The following is an 11877-nucleotide window of genomic DNA, read 5'->3' as shown; positions in this document are numbered from 1 at the left end:
ATGCAAAGAATCCACACTTCTTCCACTCTGCTGAACCTAAAGGGTTTAAAGAGTCATCTCACTGACATTGTCTGGAACAGGTGTCAACCACCATTATGTCTGTTATCAGGAAGAAAATGATATAATCAGTATAAAATGAACTCCATGTGAATGTAACATATAATCCACATATTTAACAGTTTTAAAAGGCTTTTCTACTTGCAAGGTAAGTTTAATACTATGTGAATTATTTTCTGTGTTTTGTATTTAATCTCTCAGATCCTTAGTGAAAAAAACCAATGTTTTTTTTTCCCATTAAATGCCATAATAAATTAGAAAACCAAAAGCAGGCTTTTTCAGTTATTAGTTATATTTTGGGGAGCAGAGTCATATTCCCTCACCCCCACTCTAAAACATCCATTTATTTTTATCACTAGTTATCTTAAATTGTACTCCCAGCTTCCATCCCTGTATCACTAGACCCCTTCAAAAAGATTCATAAATAAGGTCAGTGCCACAGCCTTGCTGACCATTATACTGTTCAAAAAGGCATCTAGGGCTGTAGCTCAGTGACAGAGTGCTTGCTTAGCATGTGTGAATCACTAGGTTCCATCCTTAGCATGGAATAAAAATAAATAAACAAAATAAAGGCTTGCTGTCCATCCAAAACTACCAAAAAAAAAAAAAAAAAGGCATTCAATCTTCCCTAGATCTACCTGTGAGAAATACAATGCCCCTCTGGGCTAGTCTTCAGCTTTCAATCGTTGTCCAATGGCTGGATGGGAAAAAAATCTCAACGTCTACATTTCTAATTACAGGTTCAGGGTGGCCCATTCTCTCCTAGCAGAGTCTGTGGGGCTTTTACTTTTTAACAGAAGAGTAACTGAAAAAGAAAAAATACAAAAAACGAGGGCTTAATAAAAACAGTGGCTGAGCCCCACAACTCTAGTATTAAGCAATCCTAACTTCAATTTCCAGCTCTGTCACCTACTGTGTGGAAATCTGTCATGTACAAAACTAATTTTTTAAACCCTGACTTTTTCAACCCTAAAATGGGGTTAAGGCTATCTAATTTTTTAAATGGTTTTAACTTTCATTGTAAATTACAGCATATTAGCTAATCTTGAACACTAGCATATGACACACCAATTCAATATTTTCCTAAATATATCATTAAACTGAAATCTTATAGATCCACAATTTAGTGAGAAAACAGAACTTCTCCCATGTGAATAAAGAATTTAAGAGGAAACGAAGTAAAATTCTAAAATGGCACAAACCTCAAAAAGCCAATCGCTTTTGCCAATAAGCTCCGCCTCCGTGCAAACCCAACCCTTTTCCGGCTGCCCCACCCTCCCTCTCACGCTGGAGCCCCACCCCTCTCCGCGAGGTCCCGCCCCCCACACCTGATCCTGGTTCCCATTGGGCAATTCTGGACGTTGTATACACACTCGATACACGCACGTTTGGCCAGGGCGTCTTCGCGCCTGCGCAGCAGAGCGGTTAGGCAGCTGGACACTGGGGTCTGGGGGGAGGGGGGCGGAGGTCAGGCCGAATCTTCCTCCGTAATAAGAAGCGACGCGTCCTGCCTCCCGCGGTCCTGGCTCCGTGGGTCCGGTCGGATCAGGCCTGGGCGCTGGAGCTGCTGTGGCTCCCGCCGCGGCGGGTGCGATGGAGGCCGTGCCGGAGCCCAGCACTCACGCCGGGGGAGGCCGAGACAGCCCGCGGTGCTAGTAGATGAGGCGGCGGCGGCAGCGGTGGCAGCCCTGGCTCTCCATGAGCAAGCGGCGGCGACGACGGGTGCGGCGGCACCGGCGGTTTTCGGTCCCCGGGGAGGTACGAGGATTCAGTTTCCTAGTGGACAGAGACTGGCCGATGTGTGAATGCCTTCCGCGACCCGGCCTTCCCGCCCATTTGCTCGCAGTCCCAGGCTCTCGGCGAGGGCACTGCCCGGATGGAGGCAGGAGCGCCCAGCAGTCTCACTCGCTCCAGGTTCCGGGACTCGCCCTCGGTGCGGAGCCAGCCCTCGGTGCCAGGCCTCCAGGGAGCGCAGCCGGGTGGGCGTGGCCAGAGGAGAGAGCTGGAAAGGGGTGTCCCTAGCGCGCGCGCCGCAGGTCCCTGTCCCGCGGCGCTTCCAAGAGGAGCGCGTGCTCGTTCTTTCAGAGGAGTATTTCGGGGGCGCTTATACGAGGGGGGACTCTAGGACTTCTGAATTATTTGGAGGTATGGCATTCAGTGCCTAGGGCAGGTAGTCTGATCCTTTCTGCCAACTTGGGGTACAAATTGCCACTCTTGGGAATGACTGGAAAGAAAAGGTGGTGTTTTGCCAAGGAAATGGAGGTTAGGAGGGTTTTCCAGATTTATTCAACTGGAGGCCCTGTTGAGGCAGGAAAGTAAGTCCTCCAGTGTTTCTAATACATTGCCTAACAGAACAACCTTTTCAACGATGTGGCAAAACTTAAGGCAATTTAAAGTTGTCTGCAGCCATCTCTCCATCTGTTTTTTTTTTTCCTTTTCCCTATTCTTATTGCACTCTACTTTTGAGCATATCACCAAATTAATGCTTAAACTAGGTTCAGTGTCCATTAGTTCTTCCAGTCTTCCCTTGCTAAAGTTAGGTTCATGCCATGTGTAGCATTGTGGTTTAATTTTCTCAGATTATAACTATTGCTTTGAAGAGCTACAGTTACCTTCATTTGGTCATGTTTAAGAGATAATTTGAAAACATACTAGATTAAATCATCCTTTCCAATGCAGTATTAGGAATCTGAACTCAAGCTTATTAAGCAATCTTAAACCTGCTACAGGGTTCTTTAAAATTCAAGAGTTATAACTCAAATCATGAAAAAGTGTATTTTAATTTTTAAAATATTTGAATGCTTATGGTTTTTTAAAATTTCTGAAAACGAAAGTTAGCTTCTATTAAGAAATGAGTGTGTTTTCCTAAAGTTTAGATTTGCCACACCCTCTTATTTCTAAGTGGTTGACCTCCGACATGCCATGTTAGCAGACTATATATAAACATTTACACTTCAAACTAAATATAGTGTTGAATATTTTAGAGTCCACAGTATCTTGCTTCAGATGGAAAACACTGCATGTGTTTTATCTAATATATTGTAGAACTGAATTTTTAGTTGGCTAGTATTGTGAAATAGATTTGAACTTAATTTTTTCACACAAAACCCACAGGTCTGCAGTATTATTGGGGATTGGGCTCATGTTGTGCTTTGGAAAATGAAGCAGTTGAAAAGATGGTTAGTATAAGACACCGACTTCAGTCACTTCATTCCCTGTTCTTATTCTTCAGATGCTTCCTTTTTTTCATAAAAATACACTTTTCTTTAAAAGTTAGAAAACAATATGTTTTTAGTTTATACATCTATTTGTCCCAAGTAAAATGAAGTAACTTTTTCCAATACAATTTTAATAGGAACTTCGAAAAAAATTTTTTGGCTTTATAAAACATACTTAGGATACAAACATGTTTTTCAAAATAGTGTCAGTGGCTTTGAAAAGAAAGTATTTAGTTATCCTTAAGGTGAGGGGAAGTTAAATGCCAGAATTAGTCTTTGTCTATATCAACAGGTGCTATACACAGGTTTTTTAATACTGCAGATAAAATGTATAGTATGATTAATATAAAGAACACTAAGTGGCTCTTATCCTATACCCCCAAACTAAAGATTCCACTATATCAGTTTCTTAAGGGGAACCACAAATATAAGGAAATGGAAGTACAGCTTAAATTTTAAAGGAAAGAGGAGGTTTACTTTGGGAATATGTCTAAACAAATTTAGTTTATTTTCATTTAGAATTTTTTTTATTATAGGGTTTTCCTATACAGATAAAATCTGCAATATAATTAATATATATGCCTATCAGATGGCTATTCTGTACCTCAAAAAAAGTTCTGTCTTCTTAAATGGTCTTTATGGAGATCATAAATATTGCCCCTGAAACTGTACATGCATTTACATGTTCTGTTTTAAACTTTTCAAATGCAGGATGAAGACACTGTTTGAAGAGATCAAAGCATCAATTAAAAATAACTATAACCAAGATCGATCATTTTGGAGGCCTGTTCTTCCTTGGGGAGGTGTTTTTACTATCAAAGCTGGCCGCAAAGCAGTATCCTGTACACCACTCTATGTTGAAATAAGACTGAAAAATACCTGCACCATAGATGGATTCTTGATGTTATTATATGTCATTCTTAATGAAAATGAAAATTTTCCTAGGGAACTCTCTCTTCATTTTGGTAGAGAGTTTGTAGACTGTTTTCTTTATTTAATGGACACCTACAGTTTTACAACTGTGAAGCTACTTTGGATTTGGGACAAAATGGAAAAACAGCAATACAAATCTGAAGTTCATAAAGCTTCATTAATAATTGATTTGTTTGGGAATGAGCATGATAACTTTACAAAAAATCTCGAAAATCTCATGTCTACCATTCAAGAGAGTTACTGTTCCAACTGGCGATGCCCGACTCGAGTACAGGAAGATCAGCAGCGCACAATTAATATAAAGTAAGTTGCTGTAATGTCTGTTTCATGGCTTTTGTTTTTAAATCAATATTATATATATGTATGTATGTATGTGTAACCTTTCAATAGCAAACTAATGGATTAAAGGGCACTTTCCTGTTTTTGAATGTTTCATTTTTCAAATGGATCTCTGTCAGAAAGGCTAGTTCCAGATGAACAAGAGAATTTTTTTTAAAATCTTATGTCAAGGCCAGGACATAATTATAGAAAGAAAACCCAAATTTGGCATCTAATACCTGGGAAGGATATGGATGTGAGGAGCTTTTATACAGACTGGGAAACGTGCTAGGAGCAGCACAGTATTTTTGGCTTTCAGAGAGAGGGCAGACATCCAAACTGGTAAATGACAGAGAGGAAGGCCAAACTGGCAAGCCCTAGTGGAATGCTGGGAAACATTAAATCCCCCAGGGAACATGAGCTGAAAAAGGAATAATTGCCCATGGAAGAGAAACAGACCCAAACATGTTGTTGTCAGAAAGGATATTTGGCCCTGTGGTTCAGAAAAGCAGCCTAATTCCCTTTGGGAATGTACATCACACACCCTAATTAATTTATTAAGCTAACATTTTCTGAAATATACTTTGTCTTTTCCCTTATATTGCTGATACAGTGATGCTGGCTTTTAAATGTATCAGAAGAAAAAAATATTCTTACTTTACATCATAATGGGCTAAAAAGTGTTTCATAAATTTATCTTGTTTTTTAAAAACTAGTGGGTCCGGGGATGTAGCTCAGTTGGTAGAGTACTTGCCTAACATGTGCAGGGCTAGGTTAGATCCCTAGCACTGAAAAAGAAAAAGAAAAAAAAAATAGTTTTTAAAAACTAGTATTTTTTATTTGTAAATCTTGTAAAAATATAATAAAATGTAATTGTACAGTGATACTAATATTTTATACTTCTCTTACTTAATAATATATGTTCATTGTTATAAGCTGTTTAAGCTTCTATTTTTTAAAATCTAGCATTTAAAACAACTTTGAAGAATATAGGAAAAATTTTATTAACAGATCAGGTAACTGAGGCCAAGAATGTTTGTGATTTGCATCTAGTCATGTAAATTATCAGCTGCTCTCCTGACTCTGAGCCCTAGTTTTTACTCACTAGAACATATTGCCTCTGATTTTAGGGGCTGGAGGACATTGTTTATTTGGTTTTGTTAATTAGAGTAGCAACAACTGAGTATTTCCAAGACTGGTTTACAGAAAACTTTGTTTCTTAGAGAACTTTATGCATTATCTGGGAGCGGGGTGGCACACACCTATAATGCCAGCAGCTCAGGAGGCTGAAGCAGGAGGATTGAGAGTTCAAAGCCTGCCTCAGCAAAAGCAAGGAGCTAAGCAATTCAGTGAGACCTCAAGAGTCTAAATAAAATACAAAATAGGGCTAGGGATGTGGCTCACTGGCTAAGCACAGTTCAATTCCTGATAGGAAAGAAAAAAAAAAAAAAAAACCTTTATGCATGAATATTTATTGAGTTGAGTTCAACTGGTTTCTGTAAGAAATACAAAAATGGATAACAGATTGTGCTTGGTATACTTGGTTCTGCTAATAATGGATCAACCTGTAGAATTTGTTATCCTAATAATGTATTGGCCTATAAAATGTTGAAGCAGTTCTTACATGAATTTTACAATTATAGTCCTCCTCAAGAAATTCCACATGGAAACTTGATACGACTGGCTGTGGATGAGTTATTCTGTTCTAAGATTGAACTGTGTGAAGAGCGTGGGTGAGTATATAATAGACATTTAAGATGAAAGTTTTTCTATAGTTAAGATAACATTTTTCTGAAATATACTTTATGTGTTTCCCTATATTACTGATACAGTGATATCTATTTTGAAATATATCAGAGGAAAAACTTTCTTGGATTAATGTGCTGTTTGAAGTTAATATATGATGAAATAGCATCTCATAAGTATTTAGGAACCCTAAACCTTTTTGAATCTTGTTAACAGACCTACTATGCCATCTTATGTTGTGTTTTCATTATCAAATATCACTATATAAAATATAATACTACAGCTAATTGATGAATACAAAGCAAATGCCTTTTTTTTTTTTCCCCATTGCTGAGTAGGTACAATAAAACCTTGGTTAACCGGAACCCAGCTAATCAGGACCCTCAATTAACTGGATTTTTTTCTGCATTCCTCCTTTAGGATAAAGAGGTAAATGGCAACGAAAAAATTGAACTTAGTAAAAAAAAAAAAAAAAAGTCCACGGACAGAACCTACTCAACCCAGTCTCTTAGCAATTTCTATGTATACATTGTTGAACAATGAAAATTAGTATTTGGAAGAATGATTTTATTACTAATCACCAAAGAAGGGAAGATACAAATACATTCAGTAACTTGTTCCTATTAAGTCCAAAATGTGAACTAACATGTTTCAACACATAATTCTAAGACAAGTGATTTTCTGGCTAACTTGGTGTAGTCACTTATGTTTGTTATCCAGACTCTCCCCCGAACATTCCGGTTAATCGAGATTTTACTGTATAATTATCTTTATTGTATTCTGATCCTTTTGCTTAAATACCTAATAATACTAAGAGAACTTGTCTAATGCTAATAGAAGATCTTAAATGGAAAAAGAAAGCAATTAGAGTCATTATTTGAAACCATATAAATAGAAAAATATATCTACAAATAAAGACTTTTATAACAGTTAAGGAGACACAATGCTTTTATAACCTTGGAAAGAAATGGCTCACTTTTCCAGGAGTTTCTTTTTTTTTAACATATTTTTTAATCATAGGTAAACATAAAACCTTTATTTTATTTTATATCGTGCTGAGGATTGAACCCAATGCCTAACGCATGTTAGGGAAGCACTGTACCACTGAGCCACAACCCCAGCCCTCCAGGAGTTTTAATAGTATTACTTCTAGTGTAGAAAATGTAGCCATTAAACTTCTAGGAATATATGAGGTAAAATATAACCATATCATTGCCCATACCTATAATAGATGATTATACTTACTAGAAAATTAAAGTCATAAAGACAGCTCAGATAATAATGTTGATTCTCATTTTCCACTTTAGGTGTGGTGGCTTAAGAGAATTTTCTCAGCGAGTTTTCTGCCATGGCGCACCCCCTTTTGTTGTCCTAAATATGCAACATTGGAAATCTGAAGATCTGGCATATGTACCCTATTATTTGGATTTATCTGATCACAAGTAGGTGATTTGGGTTTGCTTGCTTGACAAAAACAGTAAAAAATAAGTCTTTTTGTTTATTCTGTCTTTTATGATTTTGATTAGCGATTAAAAAGATATTATTGGAGCCAGGTACAAAGACCATGCCTATAATCCCAAGGTCTCAGGAGGCTGAGGCAATAAGATCACAAGTTCAAGACCAGCCTCAGCAACTTAAGTATACTCTGACTCAAAAAAAAAAATAGCTGGAGATGTAGCTCAATAGTAAAGCTGCCCTGGGTTCAATGTCCAATACTAAAAAAAAAAGAATCTACTATAGGGAGCTAGCCGATTACCTATAATCCCAGTGAATCGGGAGGCTGAGATGGGATTGCAATTTCAAAACCAGCTTTGGCAACTTAGTGAGATCCTGTCCCAAGATTTAAAAAAGAAATTAAAAGGACTGGGGATGTAGCTCAGTGATAAAGGCCTCCTAGCTTCAATTCCCAGTTAAATAAAATAAATTTACAGGAAATTAGTCACTAGCAGTGGCCACAATGATTAGAAACTTGGGATTATGGAACAGGTGGGGATTGAAGCCAAGGGTGCTGTAACACTAAATATCCTTAGCCCCTTTTTAAAATTTTATTTTGATACCGGGTCTCAATAGGTTGCCAAGGTGGCCTAGAACTTTGGATCCTCCTCCTTCAGTTTCCTAAGTTCTGGAATTACAGGCATGTACCACCATGCCAGGCCTACCCCATTTTTTTTACAAGCTATATAAGCTTTGACCAATTATTTAACCAGTGTACACGTAAGTTTTCTTATCTATAAAATAGAGATGACAGTGTTTTCCTGGTGCCATTATTGGAAGAATTTGATAAGGCAGCATATGCTGTGTTTAGGGCAGTGTCTGACACTTAGTAAGCACACAGTAAACCCTGACTTACTTTCTTTCAAATTAGTGTTGAGTTGTATTCAGGAGGTCATCATTTAAACATAAATTGTTACTTGTTCTTATAAATAAAATCATCTGTATACAAATCAGGAAATAGAGGGTACTTATTAACTTTTGCCTTCAAAAGTTTTCTTGTGTGTTCTCTACTGTTTTAATAGAACAGCACAGTTGTAAGTTAGTTTGTTTGTTAATTCTTAAATTATATCAAGGTTTTTAAATATTTTACTTGAAATCACCAATTATAGTACATAATTTATGTGGATAGCTGCATGGGCTCTCTCTCGTCCAGCGAGGAGGTCCACGGAACAGGGTAGAAGAGAGCATGGCTGTGGAGTGGCTAATCAAGACCTTCCGGAGACCAAGCAGGAAGCAGGTCTGATTTTATTGCATAGTAACCATGTATATCTACTCAGGCAGTAGCTAAGCAGATTACAGGCAATTTCTGCTAACCATCCTTGCATTGACCAGTTGAGGAGTGGGCCATGCAGCAAGTGCAGGGACTGCAACACATGGCCTCAGGCCTATAGGATAAGCAGTCTGTCTGCACTTAACACGCCTAGCACAAGGGGAGTGGCCTGCCACTCAGAGGCCCTTAACATATGCCTTTTAAAAACAATCTTGTTTTTATTTCTTAATTAAGAATTTAAGGAATATTTTTCTTAAAAACAAAGTATTATGATTTTCCACTATACTTTATTATTTAATTTACAGGTATTTGTTGGAAGGTGCCACATTATTTAATAAAGAAGAACACCATTATTCTGCAGCTTTCCAGATTGATGGACATTGGATGCACTATGATGGCCTCAGAAATGTGAATTTAATTTTGTTAAATAAACCCCCAGAGTTTCTCCTCTTGTCATCATTGGTTTATATTCGAGCAACAGAGAAATAAATATAGACTGATGCTAAATTAAATTGTTTTCCCGCCTGCCCATGCTCCCCTAGATGAAGGGCTTTTATTTTGTGTATACTTGGTATCCAAGGAAATAGTTCAACTATACTAGTTTCAGAGGTGTATTTTCCAGTGTTTAACCCAGGTAAATGTTTTATATTCAAGATCTATGCAAAAATGTTTGTATTTCTTTTTTATATTTCCTGGGTTATTTTTATACAATCATATTTTATGTTTAAATAAAATATATATCTTGTGGCCTTTGTATTTTTCATTTGTATGTATTTCAAAGGTTTTCATACTACTTAAATTCAAGAAAATGCTTTGTCATTTGAATTCTAAATTTTTCTTTTTAGTTATCCAAGTAAAAGCTGAGTAAAAGTCAGTATTTTAGTTTATACAATTCAAAAGTTCAAGATATATCTGACCATATTTCTTTGCCCTACCTCACTATAATTCAAAGTGCACTATTGGGTTTAGTTCGAATGTACAACCTAGGGATAACTTAGTTTGTTTTATCCATTGCTTTGCATAATTTCCCTACAGCAATTTAAAAAAATTTTTACATAAGATTTTTTTTCTGGGCCTAAATTTTTTTATAATGGCAAATTACAGTTAACTACTTGCTAAAATATTCTAAATCTACCAATGGATCCAACCCTAATTAAAGTCATTATAAATAAATTATGTCATGATTAAATATAATAGAAATTCTCCAATAAAAATTATTTTGCAAATAAGACAATTATAAAAACTATTATGTAACTGGATGTTTACTAGTGTTGGACTAACAATAGAAATGTACTTTAAATATATATTTAAAAGGAAAATGGGTACCTGGGAAATATTCTTTTTTTTTTTTTTTTTTTTTTGGCAGTGTTGGTAACTGAACCCAGGCCTCTCATGCTAAGCAAGTGCTACATCCCAGCCTGTACTCGTTTTCCTAGTTAAGTTTTATATTGGCACAGAAAAAAAAAACTTTATTTTTTTTTAAGAGAGAGAGAGAGAGAGAATGAGAGAATTTTCATATTTTTTTTTAGTTTTTGGCGGATACAACATCTTTGTTTTGTATGTGGTGCTGAGGATCGAACCCAGGCCGCCCGCATGCCAGGCGAGCGCGCTACTGCTTGAGCCACATCCCCAGCCCAAAAGCTTTAATTTTTAAAGCAATATCTGTTGGCTCCCTTGTAAATAATAATTGATAGCATGAGGTTTTGATTTGCAGTATAAATCACTAAAATTCTATAGTTAACTGAATATCATGTTTCATTGAAAGGATACTGATTGTTCTTCCTGTTGTAATTTAAGGCAAAAAAGCAAAGTCAAAAATTTTTTTTGAAAATCATCACCATAATTATAATGTTTACACTTCAGTAAATGGTCTGCTTTAGGTTTTGGGTTGAGATTAGGTGCAATTTATTCAAAGACTTTTACATGATAGCAGTTCACTGCCATATACCAAATTGCTAAAGTTTCATTCAATAAACATTGCCTTGGTGCCATGTTGAGATAACTTATGAATGGATAAATATGGGTGGAAAGTTGCTGAGAATGCCTCACTTTGAATACTATAAAAATTGCTTTTTTAACATAAGATTAAAAAATGATTCATTTTACCAAAAAAAATTACCACAGGTTTAAACAGTCCCCCAAGTGTTATAAGATATGATTTACAGTAAACTTACCTGGTAACACATTATTGCATGAATCAAAATATACATAAGCAAATATTAGACTATACATAAATGGTATAATTACAAATTATTAATGACAATTATTTCTAATGTAGATTTATTCTTTTAGGAATTGCACTTTATTTAGAATATTTCTTTATTATAAAACAATGACTTGCCTACCTCACAGGGTTGTTGTGAGGATTAAGATGTTTGTTAAAATCTTGACTACCTTGAACATGCTAATAAAAAACATGTCTTTTTCTACCTCTTTCATGTAGAGGAAGTCTCCCAGGTTCTCTCTTATTAACTTTTTAATTTAAGAGTTTTAATAAATATTTAGGCAGTAACTCATATCACTGTTGCATTTAATGTGGAATGGGAAATATATCTTCTTGACCCTAGATGGTTAGGATTTAAGGAGAATCAGGTAGTTAATTGTTAATGGTAGGATCTGGTTGGTAGAAAAGAAATTATCCCTCCTGACCAAACAGTAAATGGAAAAGGGGTCAAAAAGAATGAACAGTATGGGCAGCTTAAACTAGTCTGTTTACAAAATGTGAAGGTGAAGGTATAAAACATTTTTATAACTCTAAAACAACTTAGAAAAAATCAGAATAATCCCTTGGGAAAAGAGAGCAAAAGATATGAATAATCAACATATGCTTTTAATCAAAAT

At 36.2% G+C, this 11877-nt stretch overlaps 1 protein-coding gene across 3 annotated transcripts; it reads left to right on the top strand.

Moving 5' to 3' along the window:
* The first annotated feature begins 1428 nt into the window (after nucleotides 1–1428).
* Dorip1 (dopamine receptor interacting protein 1) lies at nucleotides 1429–11478 on the top strand. Of its 3 annotated transcripts, none has more exons than XM_040274854.2 (5): nucleotides 1432–1990; nucleotides 3987–4511; nucleotides 6170–6259; nucleotides 7580–7714; nucleotides 9342–11478. In XM_040274854.2, the coding sequence occupies exons 1-5, from the start codon at nucleotides 1863–1865 to the stop codon at nucleotides 9523–9525; spliced, it is 1062 nt and encodes a 353-aa protein (XP_040130788.1). In that variant the 5' UTR covers nucleotides 1432–1862; the 3' UTR covers nucleotides 9526–11478. The 3 variants fall into 3 exon arrangements, with proteins under 3 accessions (XP_040130789.1, XP_040130788.1, XP_013216785.1); XM_013361331.4 differs by having other exon boundaries at nucleotides 1433–1815; XM_040274855.2 differs by lacking the exon at nucleotides 6170–6259 and having other exon boundaries at nucleotides 1429–1990.
* Nucleotides 11479–11877: the final 399 nt, after the last annotated feature.

Source organism: Ictidomys tridecemlineatus, chromosome 5 (assembly GCF_052094955.1).
Source record: "Ictidomys tridecemlineatus isolate mIctTri1 chromosome 5, mIctTri1.hap1, whole genome shotgun sequence".
Classification (NCBI taxonomy): Eukaryota; Metazoa; Chordata; class Mammalia; order Rodentia; family Sciuridae; genus Ictidomys; species Ictidomys tridecemlineatus.
Note: the sequence above shows the minus strand (reverse complement) of the source record. Positions and strands in the feature narration are given on the sequence as shown.